The sequence below is a fragment of the Antechinus flavipes genome, chromosome 1 (assembly GCF_016432865.1).
Source record: "Antechinus flavipes isolate AdamAnt ecotype Samford, QLD, Australia chromosome 1, AdamAnt_v2, whole genome shotgun sequence".
Taxonomy (NCBI): domain Eukaryota; kingdom Metazoa; phylum Chordata; class Mammalia; order Dasyuromorphia; family Dasyuridae; genus Antechinus; species Antechinus flavipes.
In genome coordinates, this window is record NC_067398.1 from 341762137 (window position 1) to 341787322 (window position 25186).

The 25186-nt window shown below is 33.6% G+C and overlaps 1 protein-coding gene across 2 annotated transcripts in view; it reads left to right on the forward strand.

Moving 5' to 3' along the window:
- CRAMP1 (cramped chromatin regulator homolog 1) overlaps window positions 1-25186 on the forward strand; it is a 112086-nt gene that overhangs the window by 17846 nt on the left and 69054 nt on the right. For both annotated transcript variants that reach the window (XM_051969455.1, XM_051969454.1), the window contains exons 3-4: window positions 17635-17828; window positions 19745-19898. In XM_051969455.1, the coding sequence (XP_051825415.1) occupies window positions 17635-17828; window positions 19745-19898 (348 nt within the window). The remainder of the gene's footprint in view (window positions 1-17634; window positions 17829-19744; window positions 19899-25186) is intronic.

A 25186-nucleotide genomic window follows, 5' to 3' on the forward strand; every position in this document is an offset into this window, starting at 1 on the left:
TTAATCCCTATAATTCAGCTTCTGACTACAGAACTGCCCTCTCCAAAGTTGTCAGTAATCTCATAATTACAAAACCCAGGAGGCTTTTTGGAAGTCTATTTGACTTCTCTTGTGGGCTTTTACATTTTTGATCCCTCTTTTCTCCTTAATACTTCTTTCTAAGTTTTTGGGACAATATTCTTATCTAGTTCTCCCATTTATCTGAATATTCCTTCTCTGTTTCCTTTGGTGAATCGTCTTCCAGATCATTACATGGCTGTGCCACAGGTCTCCTGAGTCCTCTTCTGTACAGTTTCATTTGGTAATCTCATCATCTCCCATAGATTTGATTATTATCTCTATGCTGGTTATTCTTTTTTTAAGTATATGGTATTTTTTTTTTCAATTGCATGTAGAGATAATTTTCAACATTCATTTTTTATAAAATTTTGAGTTCCAAATTCTTCTTGCAACCAATCTAATATAGGTTATACTTGTGCAGTTATGTTGTGAAAGAAGAAACAGAACAAGAGGGAAAAATCACACACAAAAGAAAAGAAAGTATGCTTCGATCAGACTCTCCCTGGGTCTTTCTCTGGATGTGGATAGCATTTTCCAACATGAGTCTTTTGGAATTATCTTGGATTGTTGCATTGCTGAGAAGAGCTAAGTCAATCATAGTTGATCATTGCACAATGTGTGTATGTACAACATTTCCTAGTTTTGTTCACTTAGCATCAGTTCATGTAAGTCTTTCTGGGTTTTCTTTTTTTTTTTTAAAAATACATCTGTTCATCATTTCTTGTAGAACAGTAATATTCTATTACATTCAGATACCATTGTTTGGCCATTCTCCAACTGATGGACATTCCCTCAGTTTCCAGATTCTTTGCCACCACAAAGAGTATGCTGATAATTGTTAACATGTCTGTGAAACTGATCTCATTATCCTCCAAATACTTCTTTCCAAACTTCCCTTTAATTTTGAGAGTACTACTAGCCTATCAATCCCCCATGATCATAAAGTAGGTGTCATCTTCAGCTTCTTAGTATAATATCCTACCCTCCCAAATCCAATTTATTGCCAAGACTTCTTCATTTCACCTTTGAAACTCAAATACTCCCTCTTTCCTCCTGATCCTGTTAACACCCTAGTGCAGGACCTCATTTCCTCATGACTGATTGATTGCAATAATGTGCTGGTTAGTCTCTCTGCTGCTCGTCCATTCTCTGTTCAGCCTCTAAAGTGATTTCTAAAAGTATAAGTCTGACCATGTTCACCCTACTTAAGTCCAATGACTTCTATCATTTCCAGGATAAAATAATTTGTTTGGTGTTTAAAGTCCTTTATAATCTAGACCTTCCTTCTACCTTTCTGATTTTCTTCAGTTCAGTGACACCAGCCTCCTTGCTGTTCCATAAGCAAGATACTCTTATCTTTTGGCTCTGGACATTTTCTCTGGATGTCTTCTATACCTGAAATGCTCTTCTTCCTCATCTCTTGACTTCTGGCTTCCCTGGTATCCTCTTAATTAGAGTATCCTCTCTCTCTTATTTACTTATTTATGGGTTTTTATATACTTATATACGGTTGTTTTTTTTTCTGTGCAGAGTTTGTACCTATTTTTGCTTGTTATCTGTTTTTAGACTGTGAGCTTCTTGAGGTTGCTTGCACTTTTTCCTTTGGCCTTTCTTGGTATGTCAAGTACTTCGCATCGTACCTGACACATCATTGGAACTTAATAAATGCTTGCTGACTGCTGTAAGAAACTAATTGTGTTGAAATAGTTATTATAAAAGAAGTTCTTTTTTCTAGGTTAAAAACTCCTAACTTAAGCTTCAATTGTTATTGCATGTGGAGCTTTATTAGTAACTCTCATGAACTTTTCATAAATTAGTTAGTTGTGTTTGTTTCATTACAATCTTCATGAGAAGAGTAATTCTCCTAGGTGAACTTTGTATTTTGACTAATAGATAATAAATGTATGAGTTAATATATGGTTAGTTGAAATATCAAGGAGCATGAAATATGGTTAATAAGCAAGACTAACCAAAAGACCTAATACAGGAAAGCAAATTTGACCTCTTGGAGTGATTGAAATTTGATGGTATGAGACTTGTGACTAGAACATGACTCTGAAATGGTAATGCCTTATTCAGAAAAACCTGCAAAGTTAAGAGAGCACTATATATTGAGAAAATAGATTTGTGTGAGAACATCCAGAAATCAGAAGGGTATGAAGGAAACGTGATAGAAAATATTTTTAATTTTTCCTTTGCTTCCACAAATAGTGGAAGTAGAAACAGAAGAAATGTAGTAATCCAAGGGTTATCCAGAACACCTGGACAGAGGGAAAGAAGTTAATAAGGAATGTGGAAACAGGTTACAAAACCTGGCACAGAGAAATATATATTACTGATGTGGGAGCTCAGTTTCTTGAATATCTGCTGAAACATTTTCTTTACCAAAAGCCAAGCAGATAATTATTTCTTGGCATCCTTTGAGAAGGAAAGAAACTTAAAAAAGAAGTATTTTTCTGGTTCTGATATTCACTTAATAGGGAAAATTAGTTGCTAGGGTAGAGGTTAGAATGGCTATATCATCTTAGAATTTGTTATAGATAAGGAAAATAAAATTTGATATCCATGCTAATATTTTGGAAGAGGAGATTCAGATGGTTCTGAAAGTTAGGTGAGTTTCATGGATTGAAATGAATAAGGTAAAATTATACTAGGAGAGAAGGGAAATTGTGAAGAATGAGTTCTTCTATCCTTAAAATGACACATTAATTTTCAATTTCAACATCAAAAAATAAGAGTATTTTCACACACATAACACAAAAATAATATGAAACTTATTAATCTCCATATTGCTTTTGTGTATATTTAAAAAAAAATTAGGCTAAAAGGGTTATTATTTGCCTCATTTGTCAGATTATCACATATATACTCTCCTCAGGGTCAGATTATCCAAAAAAAAAAAAAATTTCTAGTGCATCTAGGGCCAACTTTAGTAGTCCCAATCTATGTCTGGCTACTGGACTAGATAGTTTTGAAGGCGAAAATGAGACAGGTGACCTTGTACAACTCTCTCTCATTTACATACAGTTTGCTTGCATGGCGAGGCTTCATCTTTCTGATATCATGTGTGTATAAAAAGATTCCAAACATTATTTTTAAATGACCCTACTTGTCTGATTGAAAAACAATAAGCAGTTATGTTCCCAGAGCAGAGGGAAACCAAAAACTGGAACCAAAGGTAGTTCAGAGGAGGAGGGAGCTCCAAAATCAAATGGAAACTAGGTAAAACTGGGCAAAACTAGTTAAGTAGTTTTTTAAAAAAGCCTGAAAATAGGACAAAGGTCATATCTTAACTAGATTACATATGTTTAATTGCTTCATAAATATTAACTTTTCCCCAGTAGGATCTAAGGCTCATTATATAATGGTCATGTAATGAATATAGTGGGAGCTGGGACATCCCATGGAGTGGGGTGAATGTTATGGATGGATTGGGAAAGAATGTTAACCTCATCTCCCCAGCCATTGGAGAGATGGGGGAGATTTGCAGTCCGGATCAGGGATATGTTCTTGTTTATGTTCTTGCTTCTGAAAATCGTGTGACCTCATCTCAAGTTTTTGAACCAGCTTTTTGCAGGAATGTAATAAAAATTGATACTATTTTACTTATCCTGAGTTTGTTCATTTACTAAACCCTTATTTTGGATTCAGAATTTTTAACATGTTCTTTCTCCTGAATTTAATAATTTTCTGTTCATTTTAAAAAATTCTTACAAATTTTTTTTTAACTTAACAATTACTTCCCTTCTTTCTTCACCTCTTCCCCACATTAAAAAGAACTGAAAGATAGATAGAAAAATTTTTGTAAGCATGGAAACAAAAATGTATGCATCTTGAATCTATTACTTCTCTCTGTCAAGAGATGGGTAACATGCTTCATCAATAGGTTGTCTGAAGAGTCTTTAGATTGGTCAGTGTTTCCTTGAATCTTTCAAAAGTTGCCTTTCTTTATGTTGTTTTTTTGGTACAAGATCGCAGCTAAGTGGCACAGTGACTAGAGAGCAGTGGTTTTGGAATCAGGAAGACTTTATCTTCATGAGTTTAAATCTGGCCTCAGATACTTATTAGTTGTGTGACCCTGAATGAGTCATTTACTTCTGTTTGCTTCAATGTAAAATGATCTAGAAAAGAAAATGGTAAACCACTTCGGTTATCCTTGCCAGGAAAATCCTAAATGGGGTCAAGAAAAGTTAAGTGTAACTGGAAAAAGACTGAACGACTTAGTCTAAGTCATCCTCTTAGTTCTGTTTACTTCCCTCTGAATCTGTTCATAGTGCATAGAAATTTCCAGAATTGTCTTTGTCTTCATTTCTTTTTTTCTTTTTTTTTTTTTTTTTAATTTTATTTAATAATTACTTTATATTGACAGAATCCATGCCAGGGTAATTTTTTTACAACATTTTCCCTTGCACTCGTTTCTATTCCGATTTTTCCCCTCCCTCCCTCCACCCCCTCCCCTAGATGGCAAGCAGTTTTATATATGTTAGATATGTTGCAGTATATCCTAGATACAAGATATGTTTGCAGAACCGAACAGTTCTCTTGTTGCACAGGGAGAATTGGATTCAGAAGGTAAAAATAACCCGGAAGAAAAACAAAAATGCAGATAGTTCACATTCGTTTCCCAGTGTTCTTTCTTTGGGTGTAGCTGTTTCTGTCCGTCATTTATCAATTGAAACTCAGTTAGGTTTCTTTGTCAAAGAAATCCACTTCCATCAAAACATGTCCTCATACAATATCGTTGTCGAAATATATAATGATCTCCTGGTTCTGCTCATTTCACTTAGCATCAGTTCATGTAAGTCTCGCCAGTCCTCTCTGTATTCATCCTGCTGGTCATTTCTTACAGAACAATAATATTCCATAACATTCATATACCACAGTTTACCCAGCCATTCTCCAATTGATGGGCATCCATTCATTTTCCAATTTCTAGCCACTACAAGGGATACATTTGTATAGCAAAGGATAATGCTGTAAAAAATTACCCTGGCATGCGTTCTATCAATAAAAAGTTATTATAGTACATTAATATTTCATTACATTCTAAAACACAGTTTGCTTAGTCATTTACTAGTTGATGGGCATGTGATAAGATCCTAGTTCTTTACTTTCTTTCCCCCCATTTTATCTTACTTTTAGGGTTAGGAAATTTGTTTTGCTTGCATGTTCTTATCAAAGTACCTATTCTCCCTCATAATCCTTCATCTTTGCTTTTCCCTGTCAAATTTTATATATTTTACACCAAATAAGTTTGTATGCAATCTCCATGTCTAATCCAAATAAGTGTGTTGTTCATCTGATAACTGAATTTTCACTCCCTTCTTCCATAACTCTAAGCTCTTCTCGTGTACCCCAACTAAAAGAAATAACAAAGTCCACTCTCTTTTACATTTGTGTTTTTTTTTCCTTTCACTTTCTTCTCTTAAAACTCTTAGAACAGAACCACTACCTCAGTTTTTAAAATTTAACTCTTAGTATTCTTTAAAAATTCAATTTTATTTTCAGGTCCATATATTTACTTTCAATATACACTGGTGTGTGTGAGTGTGTATTTGATAACATTTTATTTTCAGTATTTATAGTCCTTTATCTGGATGCAGATGGTTCTCTACATCACAAGTGTATTGGAATTGGCCTAAATCACCTCTTTGTTGAAAAGAGCCATGTCCATTACAGTTGATCATTACATAATCTTGTTGTTATGTACAGTGTTCTCTTGGTTCTGCTCATTCACTTAGCATCAGTTCATGTAAGTCTCTCTAAGCCTTTCTGAAATCATCCTGATCATTTTTTACAATTTTTTAAATTTTACTATGATATTTTACTATATATTTGCTATATGTAAAATATTTTACTATATTATTACAGTTTATTTAGCCATTCCCCAAATGTTGGACATCTGCTCAGTTCAGCTCCTTTCCACTACAAAAAAGCCTGCTACAAACATTTTTGCACATGTGGGTTCTTTTATGATCTCTTTGGGATAGGCCCAGCAGAGATATTGCTGAAGCAAAGGGTATTCACAATTTGATAACTCTTTGGGCATAGTTCCAAATTGTTCTCCAGAATGTTTGGAGCAGTTCATACCTCCACCAACAATGTACTAGTCTCAGTTTTCCCATATTTATCATTATCTTTTCCTGTTATCTTAGCCAATCTGAGAAGATACCTCATAGTTGTTTTAATTTGCATTTCTCTAATTTAGAGCAAAAAATTACATTTTTTTCAGTGAATAAAAATCCACTTGCTCCCCTTCTTCCATTTTGAGAATGAAGGAAAAACAAAACCCTTGTTACATACTAAGTTGAGGATTTTGACATATTCAAAAAAAGATTGAATCTCCTCTCTCAGGAGATGAGTGACATGTTTCACCATTGGCTTTATAGAATCATCTTGTACACTTTGTATATTCTAATGTACTCTGAAAAATAAAGGTTTTAAAGGAACACTTTTTTCTTTTCCCTCTATTGAATATCTAACCCTTTATAAATGTTCAGATGAACCGTTCTAGTTTCTCTTAACTCTGGTGTTTGCATTTCAAAATTCCTATTCAACTCTGGTCTTTTCATTAGAAATGCTTGGAAGTCCTATATTCCATTAAAGGCCCTTTTTTTTTTTTTTTTTGCTCCTTTTAGGATAATATTCAGCTCAGCAGTATAAGTGATTTTTAAAAGGATATGTATGTAGTATTTTTTTTGTAATTATATATAAAGACAGTTTTCAACATCCATTTTTTTTATAAGATTTTGAGTTCCAATTTTTTCTTCCCCTTTGTCTCTCCTTTTTAAGATGTTAGGCAGTCTAAAATAGGTTACAATATAAATGATTTGTTCCATAACTATATCTTTTACCTTCTTGAATGTTACATTCCAACATCTCCAGTTTATAGTAGAAGCTTCCAAGTTTTGTATGATCCTGACTATAGATCATTCATATTTGAACTGTTAATTTCTGGATTATCTCTTTGATGCAGGAGTTCTCAGCATTTTGGTTTTGACATTCTTGGAACTTTTCCTTTTGCTCAGAAGATGATCAATGAATTTCTTATTTTTGCCTTCTAGTTCTGTTTTTGTTTTTGTTTTTTCCACCCCCCCCACCCCCCCGAGGCAATTGGGATTAAGTGACTTGCCCATCACCTAGCTGCTGCCCCTTGCCTTCTAGTTCTAAAAGCTCTTGAGCAGTTTTTTTAAAAAATGTATTTAATAATTTTCATGTTGATCAATAATTTTTTTTTTTTTGGCTGAGGCAATTGGGGTTAAGTGACTTGCCCGGGGTCACATAGCTAGGAAGTAAGTGTCTGAGACTAGATTTGAACTCAGGTCCTCCTGACTTGAGGGCTGGTGCTCTATCTACTGTGCCACCTAGCTGCTCTTTGACCAGTAATTTTTACATAAACTTTCCTTGGCCTGTTTTCCAGGTCATTTAAAAAAATTTGCACTTTCTTCTACTTTTACAGTCTTGATTTTATTCTAATATTTCTTGCAATCTCATTGAGTCATTCATTTCTGTTTGGTCCAATCCAGTTTTCAGGAAGTTCATTTTTTGACCACTTTTCTCTTCTAAATTGCTCTTCTAATTCTTAGACCTTTTATTTCATTCTTATTTCTTCCTTCATTTCTTTTAGGTATGTGTTCATGGCTTTATGGAAAGTCTATTTTGTCCTTTGAGTCACTGTTGGTAATTTTTACATAATCACTCATCCTTTTAATGTTTGAGCACATCTCTCTCTAGATGTGGAATAACTTTTGGTAGTATTCATTGTTTTCTGTCTTAACTCCACCATCTTGATTCCATCTCCTCTCTTCTGCTCAATTTACTGAATTAGGGTTTTGTGCTGGTGCCAGGCTTTGCCTTACACTGAATTTTTGTGCGAGATGGCAGATTCTCTTTGGTCTCCTCAGATTCCTGTGCATTTGGAGGGAGGGAAATAGGCCCTCTGAATCCTGTATCTTAAGGGCTTTGTGTCCTCTTTGGTGTTTTGAGGCAGTATGCCAACGCATCTTTGGAACCCTTGGTGGTGTCTCAGGATCACATCTGGGCTACCTGCTCTGCCTGCACTGGATTGCCCAAGATCCCTGCTTTGAGTTTGCAAGCACCCTGCAGTTTTCTTTCAGAGGATTTCTCTCTTGGTGCCTTCAAACACAGAACCTTGAAGGTTATATGTATTTTTGGCATTTTTCTGGTCAGGTTCTAGGCTTTGGGTTTATTTATTTGCTCATACTCAGACTCACTTTGCTAGTGATTGCCTTTCCTATTGCTCATTGGCTTCTGACTAATTTTTGAGTAGTTCTGACTGTGCATACCCTTTGATCCAGCAGTGCTACTACTGCGCTTATACCCCAAAGAGGTACTAAAGAAGGGAAAGGGACCTGTATGTGCCAAAATGTTTGTGGCAGCCCTGTTTGTAGTGGCTAGAAGCTGGAAAATGAAAGGATGCCCATCAATTGGAGAATGGTTGAGTAAATTGTGGTATATGAATGTTATGGAATATTATTCTTCTATAAGGAATGACCAGCAGGATGAATACAGAGAGGACTGGCAAGACTTACATGATGAACTGATGCTAAGTGAAACGAGCAGAACCAGGAGATCATTATATACCTCAACAACGATACTGTTTGAGGATGTATTCTGATGGAAGTGCATCTCTTTGATAAAGAGAGCTTTAATTGATCAAAGATGGACAGAAGCAGCTACACCCAAAGAAAGAACACTGAGAAATGAATATAAACTGCTTGCATTTTTGTTTTTCTTCCTGGGTTATTTATACCTTCTGAATCCAATTCTCCCTATGCAACAAGAAAACTGTTCGGTTCTGCACACATATATTGTATCTAGGATATACTGTAACCTATTCAACATGTAAAGGACTGCTTGCCATCTGGGGGAGGGGGTGGAAGGGAGGGAGGGGAAAAATCGGAACAGAAGTGAATGCAAGGGATAATGCTGTAAAAAATTACCCTGGCATGGGTTCTATCAATAAAAAGTTACTTAAAAAAATTTTTTTGAGTAGTTCTGGATTGAAAAAAGTCATTTACTATAGTTTCTAATTGGACTTTTTAATTTTTTCTGCCTACATTTTAAAATGTACGTTGTTTAACATCATACATACATCCTAAATACATGAACATGTTCTGAATTTAAAATGACACCTATGTATTTAAATATTTCTTAATGTTTATATCTTAAAATAGATCTTTTCTAGTACTTATGCATTTGAATATAAAACCGATTAGGATGATCTAAAATCAGTTTTATTATTAAATTGAATAATTCTAAAAGTGTCAGTTGCTTGGCTTCACAATGCTCAATTATAGCTCTTTTCCCTCTGATTAAGATTAAAATGTTTTAGTACAAATGAATTTGTGCCATTCAAAATAATAATGGAATCAAGAACTTCAAAATATATTACAAATCTAATAAAAAAAAATTTCAGAATAGTTTTGAAAGAAAAATATAAAAAATAAAATTGGTATGTAAAGAAAGTCTTCATTTTATATTATGTCTTCATGATCAATTCTGAATTGCATACTACTAACTTATGACAAATTTGGAACAGGAAAAAATAAAGACAATAAGATTTTTAATATCTCATTACTGAGATCAAAGATAACAAAAAATTTTAATCAAGAATTACCTTGGGTGCAAAATAAATCTAATTTTAGTCTTCACAAGGAGTAGATATTATTAGAACTATTAGGTTTAGACATTTTGAAGGAGAATCCAAAATCAAATTGCAAGCAATATGAAACATTGAAAAGTTTTAAATCAAAAATTTAGTAGCAGGAAAATGGAAAAAAAAAAGTTAAGCTTCAGTCTCACAAATACTAAGTAGAGATCAAAACTTTCTAAACAATCTATATCACAAGCCTCTTTTTTTTTTTTTTTTTTTGCTGAGGCAATTGGGGTTAAGTGACTTGCCCATGGTCACATAGCTAGGAAGTGTTAAGTGTCTGAGGCCAGATGTTTTGAGTGTCTGAGACTAGATTTGAACTCAGGTCCTCCTGATGTCAGGGCTAGTGCTCTACTGCGCCACCTACCTGCCCTTCCCCCCTCAAGCCTTATTACTTATCACATATTTTATTGTCTTCAATAATTCTCATAAACAAAGTAAGTGCAGGAACAGATTTACTGATATCTAAATAGAGGTTTCTAGAAGTCAACATATACTCTTTAGGGGACAATTTATGTATCAGTAGATTATTATCAAAAGGGAGGAATCCACTAAACGTAGAGCTCTTATTACAGAAGCGATTACTTCCACTAATTTATTATTATAGAAGAATCTCAAGAATTCTGACAAGAACAAAATAAACAAGAAGGTCAAAAGTCCTCCTCTAGATTTTCTGAAATCATTTATATGTAGAGTCAAACTAAGAAATACTGTAGTCAGCATAAAAGTATATGTATGTACAACATGCATATCATGGAATAGCAGTTTCAGCAATAGTCAAAAGATTTTAAATGTATAAATTCAAAAGGTGGGTAAAAATTAATAAGAGATCTATGCATGTTTAACTTAATGTCCAGAGCTAAATGTAAAGGTCCAAGAAGGGATACCAGAGTTAGTGCAGAGTCATGTGGGTGTGGATGCTGGCCAAAAAACCACACTGATGCTATAGTTGAAGTCATCCTCAAGGGATGAGAAAAGGTAGCCAGGTTTTGGCACTGATAATAGAGAGAGCTCAACCCTTCTCATTATTTTGTTTTGTTTTGTTTTGTTTTTATTTTAATAGCCTTTTATTTACAGGTTATATGTATGGGTAACTTTACAGCATTGACAATTGCCAAACCTCTTGTTCCAATTTTTCCCCTCCTTTCCCCCACCCCCTTCCCCAGATGGCAGGATGACCAGTAGATGTTAAATATATTAAAATATAAATTAGATATACAATAAGTATATATGACCAAACCGTTATTTTGCTGTACAAAAACAATCGGACTCTGAAATATTGTATGATTAGCCTGTGAAGGAACTCAAAAATGCAAGTGTGCAAAAATATAGGGATTGGGAATTCAATGTAATGGTTCTTAGTCTTCTCCCAGAATTCTTTCCCTGGATGTAGCTGGTTCAGTTCCTTACTGCTCCATTGGAACTGATTTGGTTCATCTCATTGCTGAGGATGGCCAGGTCCATCAGTGGTCATCATATAGTATTGTTGTTGAAGTATATAATGATCTCCTGTCCCTGCTCTTTTTTTTTTTTAATTTTATTTTATAATAACTTTTTATTGACAGAATCCATGCCAGGGTAATTTTTTTACAACATTATCCCTTGTACTCGCTTCTGTTCCGATTTTTCCCTTCCATCCCTCCACCTCCTCCCCTAAATGGCAAGCAGTCCTATATATGTTAAATATGTTCCTGCTCGTTTTTTTGTTTTGTTTTTAATTTTTATTTCATGTGGCACAAATTTTAGGCTTTTGTGTGGTCACCAGTCTGTTGCTATGAGTTAGTGTTTGGTGTTTTTGGTTTTGTTGGGGTTTTTTTTTGTTTTGGGTTTTTTTTTTTTTTTTGTCATTTTATTCATGTTTGTATATTTTTGTATATTTTTCTCGTCAAATTGTTTTTTGTATAAACATTCCATTTTCTACCTCTCTAATTTGAATGGGTGATCCTTGTTTGAAATTCATTCTTGCCTCCCCTTCCACTTCTTAAAATCATTCACTTCACAGTTCATTTGCCACTTCCTTTCTTACCTGTGTCTATGTACTTGTTGTAATCCTTCAGTAGAACATAAGCTCTTTGAGAGCAGGGACTGTTATGCCCAACACAGTGGGCATTTTTCAAAACTAGAAAGGAAATGGAGTCTGCAAACATTAGACTAGTGTTCTTTACTTTAATTCCCTCAAAAATTCTGAATTATAAAGGGATGATTGAAGAGTATCTACAAAAATAGGTAGAGATTGAAAAGAATTAGCACCATTTTATTCTTCAAAGAATAGCTTTATTTCCCTTTTTGATTAGGGAATTGATTACACAGATAGTTTCGTTAGGGAAATGCTGGGGATTTACTTTATCTGGATTTTAGCAAAGTGTTTGATACTTTTATGCTGTTCATGGGAAAAGATGGAAAGAAGTAGACTAGATGACATTGCAATTAGTTGGATTCACAATTGGTTGCCTAATCATTAATGTAGTTCAGTGGTGTGCCCCAAAAATCTGTGCTTAGTTCTGTGCTGTTCACAGTCAGTTTTTAAAAACATCTTGACATAGTAGAATATTGGGCTGAATAGTGATGGTAATGATTATAACCATTAACTTACTGCATCATGATTTGAGGTTTGCAGAATTAAGCAAGGTGCAAAAGGTAGTGCAATGGACACAGAACTGGACCTGAAGGTGGGAAGACCCAAGTTCATATTGAATCTAAGGCATTTATTAGCTGAGTAATGCTGGGACAAATCACTTAGCCTCTGTCTATTTCACTTTACTTATCTGTAAAATGGAAAAATACTTCCCAAGCTTATAGCGAGGATAAAATGAAAATATTTGTAAATTATATTGTAAGCATTAGAACACCATGTAACTTAATATTTACTATTTCACTTGTATAGTAGATTTTTTTTGAACCTAAATTCAAGATGGGGGACATTCAACTAAACAGCAGTGCATTTTAATAGGCTCTAAACTTAATATAATTTAGAAGAATGTGTTATCCAAGAAAGTAATTGGCCAAGGAAGCCAATGAGTTCTTATGCTACCCCTAGGTGTCCCACATGCCTTGTGGTACCATGTTGGATAAATGATAGCAATATTATAAGATAGTTAAAATTTTTAAGGGAAACATTAATAATAATAATTAAGGGAAACATTGGACCTCTCAAATATGCGCATTGTATGTTTCATGTTATGTTCATTTCGATAATGTTCTCAGTGCAATTTTAATTTTTTTTTAACTGGTGCTTTTGGCTGCACAGATAACTTAATGAACTTCCTTGTTTGTGATGTCATGTCTTTGTCGAGCTGAGTTTTCATTGATTACTCTGGTAACCCCCACCACCAATGTGGTAAAAAGCAAGTAATATGTGAAGATCAATGTGGAATAGGAAGTGAAGGTGATGGTGTCTTAATATGATTCCAGAGTTTGAAAAGATATACAGTGCCTGGCAGGCACGCACACATTTCATTAATAAGTAATTGTAATTATTTAAGAAATGAACTAAAAATGTTATTTTTTTCCTTTCGGTTTATGTGTATTTTTTTCAAGTGCACATTTTTCAAATTTTTTCATTCCAAGTTGTTAGGACATAAATATTTAATAAGTTCTTTGGACCTAACTTATTAATAAATGGAACCATTAAGTATTTCTTCTGGTCGAGGGACATTGAGATATAAAATGTACCATGAATTGAGAAAATTTGGAAAATTCAGTACTGCACAAAGAAAGGCATAGCTTTCAGAAATATGGGGGTGCTACATCTTAATGTACTCTGTTCTAGGTGAGGTCACATCTCAAGTATTGTATTCACTTTTGGGCCCCACATTTTAAGGAGAACATTGATAAACCTGCAAAGCATTTAGAGGAGGGCTGCTATATGATGGAAGGCATTCATGTGAGGCAGTGGTTCTCAAACTTTCATTCTCAGTATCTTTAATCAATTAAAAACGACTGAGGATCTGTCCAAAGAGGTTTTGTTTTTGTGGGTTATATTTACAAATCTTTGCCATATTAGAGAGAACATCTCATTTTGAATTTGTAGACCTTCTGAAAGGCTTTCAGAGTTGCACAGGATGCTCTGGACCACAGATTCAGTTCAAATATACCATGTGAGAATCATTTCAGAGAATTTGAGATGTATAACCTGGAGGAGGATGGAAGACATTATAGTTTTTCAGATATCCACTGTCACCTGGCAGAGCAGCAGACACATGATCTTTTTGACAAAAGAACAGTGAATGGAAGTGGCAAAGAGATTCATTTAGGCCTGATAGCAAGAAAAGTTGTTTTGGGTTTTTTTAAACAGTAAGTACTGTCCAGTAGTCTCGGAGATTGGCTTTCCGGTTGCTGAGAGTCTTCAAGCAAAAGATCTTTGAACAGAAAGATGTGGAAAGAGGTGGCCAGTAAGGTTCCTTCTAACTCATTAAGTTTTAGTTATTCCTGACAAGTATATATTTTTTTAAATGCCAGTGCCTTTAGATAATTAATGTTTGAATTGAGTCAGTAGTATAAAACATATATGTGGTTAAGCTTGGTGGTTTGTTGTTGTTGTTTTTAGCATTGACGTTTGAATGTTTTTCTTCCTTACTTATTACTACTGTCTGATCCCTTTGACGGGAGTGTTAAACCAATTATAGCATGAACTAGATTTGCTTTTAATAGGTTCACTATAGTGTTATCTTTTGAGGAAATTTTGTCTTTCACCCTAAAAGTGTGAGTTGATTTGATGACCCTGGCTTGTTAAAGCTAATTCTCTATATTGGCTTATGAAGTGCACAGAAAGAGAAAACTCTTTAATGAATCTGACGTTAAACATATGTGTAGCTTCCCTGTAGAGAGAATGTTTTAGCAGTTGACAAAGAACAAGGCCAGAGATCAAGATACCATTTGTAAAAATTAGGTAGAATACAGAAGAGAGGTCACAGAAGACAAAATACACAATTTGATTAGATCGAAGTAAATATTTGCATCATCAAAATGAATTAAGATAGAACAGTAACAGAAACTATGAGGTATATCTGATATACAGGTTATCTAGGGAATAGATATACACATAATACCAAGGCTCACTCCTTAAGAGGTAAGTGGACAGAGCAAATGAACAAAGTTTTCAAAGGAAAAATTACTCAACTACCTATATGAAAATATCAACCAAGTCTTTAATAGTAGGAGAAATAAAGATTAAAACAACTTTTGAGTTTCACTTTATACTCTGTAAATTGGCAAAGATAACTAAAAATAATAGGTATAGTAAATGGGAGAGGTTATGGTAAATTTATAAATCATTGGTAGAGTTGCAAATTGTTCTGACCTTTATGGGTGTCATGTTTGAACTTTGTGAAGAAAATGACAAAATTTTTCATAACCTATGTCTCCAGAACACTGTTACTCCTAAATCTCATTCTATGTTAAGAACAAGCCCAGAATTAAGTGCTGTCATCTATTTTGTAGATGAAGACTCTCTATCCAAAAGGGGTGAGATTTATAAATGTCTGAGTCAGATTTCAGAAGGAGATTTCTCTGGCTCCACATTCCAGTATTTCTGTAACCACCTGAAGTGGTTTCAGGGGAAAGAAAAGACCCTAATAGTGGGAAGAACAGGAAGCAATGTGGATGCCCACTGATCAGGCAGTAGCTAGAAAAGGTTAGGGTGACAGGAGATATTAACTTCTATGAAGAAATGATGAATATAAGGAATTCAGAAAAACATGAAGATTTGTATAAAGTGATACAGAATGAAATAAGGTGGAACCAAGAAAACCACAAACATGTACAATTATCTATCTAGAGCCAAATACATACATTTCTGAAATCGTTGGCAAGTACCATTTTAAAATAAGATGAAACCTTTTTTTATCATGTTGAAATTTAGGGATTGTGCTATTGGAGAGAATGGGGAAAATTCTGGATTTAGACTACCTAGTTTCAAATCTTGGCTGATACTTATTACCTAATATATGATCTTGGTCAAGTCAAAGTCCATTTTCAGAAGGTGAGATTTGAACCTAGTCGAAGAAAGCTGTGGATATGAAGAGATAGAACATTCCAGATTTGAGGAACAGCACTTTGAGGAATGTAAAGGCAAGGATATGGGATATGGGATGACAGGTTCAGGAAAAAACAAATAAACTTATGTTTCTGGATCAAAGAAAGTTTGGAAAGAAATTAGGCAGGAAAAAGGTAGGAAGGGGAGCAGATCATGAAGGGCTTTCAATATCGTAGGGAAGATTTTCTATTTGATATTGAAGATAGGACGTCACTAGACTTTTCTATTTCTACGTGGTAAGGGGAAGAGGTTATAGTCAGACCTGTCTTTTAGGAAAATGTTTTGTCCTTTGAATGGAGGATAGATTAGAGGCAATAAAACCAATTAGAAGACTATTGGTAGTGGTCCAGGCAAGAAATGAAGAGTGACTGAACTAAGGATGATAGCATTGTTAACTAAAGTGAGAAGTCAAGTATGATACTGAGATTATAAGCCCATGATGATATCCTTAATAATAGGAAAATTATGAAGGGAAGGTTTAGAGAGAAAGATAGTTCTATTGATAGTTCATGTTGAATTTGACATTGAGTTCAAGAGGTGTAAAGAGTAGTAAGTGTTTAATAGATAGTTTTCATTTATTCTTAATATCTTTCTAATATCACTTTAAAAAACTTGAGGATTGAAAAGGTTCTGAATTTGAAAAGTTACATTTCTCTTCCTCAGATGCTGAAATGGAATATTTTGCTTTGAAGGTGAAAAATAGGATCCAGACTATCAGGACTTTGTTTAAGAATAAAATTATTTATTTGTGAATTGTTAATAGAATTTATATAACTTTTCAAACACATTTACTATTTCATTACAAATATGAATTTAAGAATTTGGAAAGATGTTTTAAAACTTAGCAGAGACATGGGAATTCATAGTTTTCATTTTTGATTTCCATAGATATTGGTATTTTAAAAAATCCACTTAGCATTCACAAACTTAAAAAATTTAATGAATTGACACAAATTTATTTTTAAGAATCAGTACACAGTGAACCATTGTTCTTTATATATACCACTTTAGTTTTCATGGTTACGTCCCTTCATTTCCCAGTTGACTCATGTCCAATATGTTTATATCCTGGAACTATGTCCTGGTACTTTTCAAAGTTAAGTAAAAAATATTATATTGGGCTGCTAGCCTCCTCAATGTAGATATCATTCATCATTAAACATCAAACTGTTAGGTTGAGAGTAGAAGCATCAACGTAGATATAGTTCTTTATTTGGATTTTTATTGTTGAAAACGAGGTAAAGATCTATGAATCTAGCTGTTATTGGAATGAAATTCCATTGCTAAGCAAAATCACTAATTTTTTGAATTGTATTATGCTTTCAATAATGATAAAATATTACTAAATGAAGATATGTGAAAAAGGTTAGTAAGTTGGGGTAATGTGAAAATAAATGGGTGATTTAGGGATTAGGGATCAGAGAGGCATAAAAGAATTGACTTTTATATAGGGAAGAAAAAAGCTAGCAATTGGAGACTGGTTTAAAATCGGACAGATTAAAATCTGTACAACTTTTGACTCTCTGGTTAAATTTTGCCTTTTAAGTATGGTGCATGAAAAACTATCATGGGGGGAATCACTCTAAAAATATATGTTCTGTTATTATTTCTATCTTACTGCTACTTGAGTTACTTTACTTAAATATATTTATATCTTCAACCCATCACTGAGAAATATTTTGAAAACAAAATAAATTAATACCATAATTACTACAAATGCTTGGTAGATACTTTTTGTTAGATTATGATCTCATGAGTTCTGTTGAATCCTCCAATGTTTGTTATTACACAGCATAATTTCATTTGTTCAGATTCATGAATTACCATGATGATAGCCTAACCACACTTTCTTTCTTTCCCTTAGGGACAGACAATGGAGGCCCATCTTCTGGTAGTGTATCAGGAATCACTCCCAGTGCACCTTCTGGAACCTCCAAGTCATCTACCCGGAGTCTGGGCTCTTCAAGTGGAGAGAAAGAAGAAGGTAAAAAGGTCCGGCGCCAGTGGGAGTCATGGAGCACTGAGGACAAGAACACTTTCTTCGAGGGACTGTATGAGGTGGGCAGTGAACTGATGATAGAAAATTCAGTGTTAACTTTCCCTCAAATCAATTCTGAAAGTCTGTGTGTCCTCACTTTTTTTTTTCTGTAGCTTATGACACTTTCGCCATGTGCCTATTCTAATGAACAAACTTTTTTACTTAAAATTTTTAAAATAGTATTTTATTTTTCTAAATACATGCAAAAATAGTTTTCAACATTTATCTTTTTTTTCTTTTTTTTCTGCTGAGACAATTGGGGTTAAGTGACTTGTCTAGGGTCATACAGCTAGTCAACATTCATCTTTGCAAAACTTTGTATTTTTCTTCTTGGTGAAAATGGTATGCTTTGATCCACATTCAATTTACATAGTTCTCTTTCTGGATGCAGATGGCACCTCAATCTCTCCTATAATGTACAAAATACCAAACAGCTGTTTCTAAACTTTGTTTTCTTATTTTGCACTGTGTGAGAAGGTGGGCTTTCTCTCTTCTATAATATGCTTTTTTATATATATGGTTATGTTTAATCTAGTAATCATTTGATATTAACTATTATTGATAAAGTATGCCCAAAATATCTCTTTTATTTGTTATATCTTATATTGTTAAATTTCATCTATCCTGGCAGTAATTGAAGCCTAATGGTGACTAGGATGCAGGTTGTGGTCTATCTGGAACTGACCAGTTGCAGTCTTTATAATTCTGAAATTATCTTTCTGTGGTAATAATAAAAAACAAAAGATGTCTTCAGATTTTTTTCTTTTTTTGCTTTTTTAGAAATAACATCTATGTAATATTTTCACTTTTAAAAATAACAATTAAAGTTCTTTTCCCTTTGCTGTAATCTCTGCCTATTTTTGCCTGTGTCTTCTTACCTATTCCTTCTTGTTTACCCTCTGTTTTTTCACTTTCATCAGTGATTTGTCATTTTACGGTTTTCCTTTAACTGTTCAGTATTTTTCCGTTGCTATTCAATTCTTGACTCTTTATTTTCAGATTTCATTGTTGTGTAATATATTTAATTATATTCATCAATCTGTGTTATTACTTTTCTTTCCCCATCTCCCATTCAACCTGAATGTTATCTTTTACTATTTACTTCTCACTTTCTAACATTCAACTGGTAAACACCATACTTCTCCCTCCATTCATCACATTGCTAAGAAGCTCATCTTCACCTCCCTTTGTTTTCCTCCTGTCAAATTTTCTTTTGTGTTTTGTTTGAAATATATTAGCAGCTTGTTTTTGTTCCTAAAATTGTTTAGCAGCTGGTACTTCTCATACAATGTTGGTGAATATGTTGTTTTTTTTTTTTTCTAAAAATGTTTTTAAAAACTTATAGTTATCAGAAGAATTAAAGAAAATAAGGGCACAGATATTAGAAAGGGAATTAAATGTAGAATTGTTCCATTAAGGATTCTCCTAGATTACATATAATTGTTTTACAAAAACACTATTTAATCCCTAATGTTATGATTAAAGCAAAGATGTAGGACACACAATACATACTGCATCTCATTTTTAGAAGGTAGGGTGTTTTTTCTTGGGGATATGAAATACTTATACAGATCTGTTTTTCTGTTAAGATAACAAATATGCATTCCTTTGAGCTTCCTTTTGGGATATCTGACTTTGTGTTCTTAATGGCACTTTTAAACTAGGAAACCATGATAAAAATTTCTATTTCTCTTCCAAAGTTTACTCCTTTGTGCTCATCATTTAGTATATAGTAATTGTCTTTTAATCCTTTTTCACTTTTATTGAAAAGAAAATAAGTATGTGAGCATAATTATAAAGAATAGTTTACATTACTTTAATGTCCTTTGTCCCCCTTTTTCCTGTAAGATAAGTAAGAACTAGAAAAAGTCTGTTTGAGACAGGAAGTAGCATTGTTTTTATGTCTCGCATTTTTAACTTGGCCTTTATCTTTCAGCATGGGAAAGATTTTGAAGCAATTCAGAACAATATTGCGCTGAAGTATAAGAAGAAAGGCAAACCTGCAAGCATGGTGAAAAACAAAGAACAGGTCCGGCATTTTTATTACCGCACTTGGCACAAGATCACCAAATACATCGATTTTGATAATGGTAAGTTTGTGGCCCAGCCAATTTCTGAGGACTTGGGTTAGCAAGGAATCAAGTGAATTTTTGTTTTGGTCCCATATTTGGTAAGGAAATTTTGTCTCTGTCATTGAATGATTCTATTTTCTGTTAAATAGAGAAAATGACTCTAAATCTTTAACTGGAGCTACTCCTTAACTTGAAAAAAGCAAAACAAAATATTGTGTGCATACAGATCGTAAATTGTTTGAATTTTAGAATTTAAAAAACTACAAAATATCTAGTTTTTCTACTGTGTTGTGAGCATATTGAGTCCTACAAGGGGAATTGATTCATTTGGGATCACAAAAATGAGTCAGAAGTATTGTTGTGACTTCTTGTTGTGAACAAACACAGACATAGAGAGAAAGTTCAGGACAGTCTCTGACCATGTGTGCTATGGTGTCTCCTAAGACAAGAACATAAAATCTGAACTGAGAAAGTCCAGGTAGACCTTCTGGGTCATTGACTTAATAGCTTTATAACCTGGAAAAAGTGGTTACATCTCTCTGAAAAGTATTGGACCAGATGATGTTCTTAAGTCCTGAGGTCATAGAATAACAGGATTTCAGAATTGAACAGATCTTAAGAAGGCATTACCAAGTCCAGTATTCACTTGAACCAAAAACTCCTACAGTATAATAGAAAAATGGGCTTCTGGCCTTTTATTATTTTCTTTCATAAGAAAGAGCTTGTCTTCTTGCGTAGTCTGGTTCATTTTTAGATAGCTCTTGTTAGGAAATTTTTCATCATATCAATCCCAATCTGGTTATTTGCAACTCCTAACTACTGCTCCTTGTAATGCCCTTGGATCACAGAGCGAAAAAAGGAGCCCTTTTGTTTTTGTAGTCCTTTGTGGACATTTATATTGTAATTGAATCAGAGAAAGAAAACCAAAAATTGGTTCTTGCCCTCAAGAAGCCCGTTGTCTTAAAACCTAGGTAGAAGAGAATATATAGAAAGAGATGGTAGTTTAACATTGTTAAATACTACTAAGTGAAGAAGAATGAGGATTGAGAAAAAGTCATTCAATTTAGCTATTAAGAGAATTTGTTAATTTTAGACAGGGCAGTTTCTTTTGAATGTTGAGGTTGGAAGCTGTATTATAAAATTACAAGAGAAGAAAGCAGAGGTAATCTTGTGTAGACATCTCCCTCAAGAAAAAGAGGAGAGATAGTAGGTAGTCACCTATATACAGGTACATACAGGTCACCTACATTCAGTTTGAATAAGGGATTTTTTTTTTTAAGGCTGAGGGAAAATGAAAAAGTTTGTAGTGATGGAGTAGGAGTAAGAAGAGAAGAGATTTTAGATTAATGAGGTAGAGTTTGGATGATAATGGCAGTAATTAGCTAGAGAATTTGGACAAGAATAGGATCAGGAGTATATGTAAAAGGGCAGACCTTCAGAAGGAAAAGAGCTACCTCTTCATCCAAGTGGATGAGTGGAGGAGGAGATAATGGGGAAAGATGTTTGAGTGATATGAGAATGAAGCAAAGGGGAAGAGAGAGAGCTCTTGTTGAATTTGCTCAATGTTTTCAGCAAATATTAAAAAAGGTCTTCAGGTAAGAGCCTGAGGGGAATGTGGGCCACGTGAGGTTTGAAGTCAGAAGAAAAGGCTTGAAATAGTCTTTGTGGCAAAGGGTATAGGGAATCATTTAGGGAGGAGTAAAGGAATTTTCTTGTTGCAGTAAAGTCCTGATTGAGATAAAATAGCATAGTTGTAGTGATTTCATGATTTCTTCCAGTTTAATTATATATTTTGGATTGCATGAGGTAACATAGAAAGAGCTTTGCAAAGCATAAAGTGACATATAAATACTAATTATTATTATAATATCTGTCCTTCACCAGAAATATTTAAAAAAGGTTTTTCCCAATTGACCTCTTCCTTTCTTAAAACTTAGCTGTATTAATTTTGTTTATCTGGATTTTTTAAGTTTCATGTAATTGAAATTACCTGTTTTATCTTTTATGATCTCAGTTTTTTGGTTAATAATTCATCTCCTAGTAATAGCTTTAAAATAGCCATAACATATTTATGGTTCATATGATCATTAATCAATACTTATTATTTTTACAAATTTTTAAAAATGCTATTAATTTTATTAAAACATTTGTTTATTTCACTTTTTATGTGTTTACTAGTTTGTTTAATTTTTGTCCAAAAAAATAATCTGTGGATGGGACCCAACTAATAAGCTCATTGAGCCAAAATGTGTTTAATGTTTAACAATGACGAGACACTTTGCTGAATACTTTCCTTCCATAAGTTGCTGAACTTGTTAAAGGGAAAGATTGTTGGGGTTTTCAAATATATTGCATATATATTTTATGTATACCTGTATTTTATATATATATGAATATATATATACATATATTCACATACATATGCACTCTATCATCCGTATGTGTAATAATTTCTTGACCATTTTGATTGCCTTTGATTTTTTTTCCTTTTTCCTTCCTTCCCTTTTTAAAAATTTTTTAATTCTTATTTTTTTCTTCCTTCCCTTTTTTGATAAGCCTAATATGTATACCAAAGTTCCACTCAGTGCTTTATTATGGTGTGGACATAATTCTGGGTTGTCTATGGCCATGACAGTAGATTTTTTAGTAGGTTTTGAGCATGATACCAACAAGAAGTATCTGCTTTATGAGGACCAGCAACATCAAATATAGAGAGGCTTGTCACTAATAGACTGCTTAGTTTTTGGTGAACTCTTTGGTGTTGGCAACTCTCAAAATGTGAAAAATTTAAAAATATTCTGTGGCCTTATACATCCCTCTTTTGCATTGATAGTGGCAGAATATAATGAAAAGAGGTAAGGGTGCTTAGAAAGTAGTAGCTATAGACTTTTAACTTACTGTTGACAATTCAGTGACATGCAATGATGGATGATCTGAATTGTGTCATTCTTGTTATAAATCTATCCAGGAAAAAAGACAGAAATTGGAAATACCCAGAAGTGTATGGCTCATGTTTGGAGGGGCAAATAAAGGAATTGCTTTTATCAGTATACCAAGTGACAGGAAATATGTATTGAAATGTTTTATCATCTCTCATCTTTTGTTGCTATGATAAATCTTTGAAAGAAAACCACTGTGAAAATAGTTGCAGCTTATGCACCAATGTTTGTTGAAGAGAATGAAGTTGTAGAGAATGAAATTATAGCACCTGTAAGTTAAGCCCCACATATATTTTTATATTTAGTGACTTTAGTAACAAAATTAGTACTCGGTAAGTACTAATATGAGGAAATATGGTTTAGTAATAAGGAATGAGAGAGGTCAGTGATTTATAGAGTCCATAGCAGCCTCATGCTTATGTACCACAGACACTTTTAAGAATCAGAAAGTGTTGGATATGGCACCCTCCAAATATTATCACAAAAAGGGAAATTGATTTTTTATTAACAGACAGAAAAATGACTTATTTGCTGATGTAGCAATTATTTCTGAACCAACTTGTATAATAAACACCATTAAATCAACTTTTAGAGCAAAGAATAAAATTGGTACCAATCTAGAAGAAAGCATATTAAGAAAAAAGGTGTGCTAAACAATTAAAATAATAGTTATACTCCATTCAAAGTAATTGATCATTTTAAAAAATGGATTATGGATGGAAGAAATGACAAGCATTTCAGTAATTTAATGTAGAAATTTAGTCCAAAAAAGCTTAAAGCAAACAAGGACATCTAAGGACAACAACAATTTAGAGTATGAACTCTTTTTAGTAAAATCTTAAACAGAAGAATAATGGAAGATTATGAATACTATTATTTTACAAAGTATAGTGAAGTAATAGATTAGAAATTGGTTAAAAAAAGTCATTTTTACCAAGTCATTTTGAGGGCACTTAAGGATCAAAGTAAAAAGAAGACAAAAGAAAAGAAAAATGGAAAACGTATGTAAATATTTTTATAGCAATAATAACTGCTAGTGTTTTTTATTTCATTTCAATGAGTTGATGCGCCTCGTGGTGTAGGACTTTTTGATCCAGAGACACTCTTGATATCCTAGTTGAACCATGAGTTACTATTACTCTGGAACCTCCTCAAAGGTGTCTTTGAGTCTGTGGTCATTCCAAGGATTTAGTTTTATTTTCAGACAGATCCAAAGATTTGTTTCTGAGATTATAATGATCATTTCCTGGAGGGAGCCCAAAATTCTGAGATATGAGAAATCAGTATGGCTGTGGGGGAGACTTTTAGGCAGGGATTAACTGTTGGATAATCCTTCCTGATATGGGAAAGACTAGGTAAGTCCTCTCCCTTCATACTTGCCTTTGTTTCCTCTATTGCTTTGTTCTTCTGTCACAAACCTTTTGCCATCCATCCAGGGGAGGGTAAATTGCATTCCCAGTCTTTAGCAAGATTTCCTTGAACACTCCAGTATGTGACACAGTAAAGTAGGTAGCATGATTGCTACCATCAGTTGCTATTTAGTTTTCTGTTCTGGTGACAAAAGCATTGATTTTACATTAACTATGAAATGATCTAGTGTTAGTTGACATCATGATCTGGTATATTAATACTGTTGTTCCCAGACTTGGTGACAGGAAACTGATTATGGTGACTTTTTTAAGGGTTCTGTCATTCTCTGGCATACCCTTTCTTGTGCCTGCAACAATAGCACTTCAGTTTATCTGAGTGTTGATAGGGGGGAAAGGCACAGAATTCTGAATTAGAAGGAGTATATTTTGAAAAAGAAGGCTTTTCTTCTTCCTTTTTTTTTTTTTTTTAAATAGCCCACTTCAAATTTTCCAGTGTTTTTTAACTTTCATATTATTTTCCTTACTTTTTTCCAATGGAAGCTTTCAGATATTCCCAATATGTTTCCTAGTCTGTTGTCTCATGTTTTCCCAATATTCTCCTGTCTTTCATTTCTTTGCTACTCTTCCTTCATTGTTCTCAGATATAGCAGTACAATGCAAGATTGAATGATTCCTTTGGAGAAAATGGAAAGAAAATAGTTAATGTAAGTGTATTAAAGAGTTAAGGAAGGCAATGTAACACATTTATCTTTCTTGGTGTATAGTGTCATAAAGTAAAGGATTGTCCTGGTTCTTTTTTTCATCTTCCTGCCTTGACTGTAGCTGGATTACTTAGAGGTTCATGTTACATTTGGTAAGAAAACAAGTAAAATAAAGGCCTAAGTTCTTATGGCTAGGACTGTTGCCTGCAATTCCGACAGTATTATTCAAATGCTTCCTAATGAGATCAGGGTTTTTTTTGTTTGTTTTGTTTTGTTTTGTTTTTAATAGGGAATGG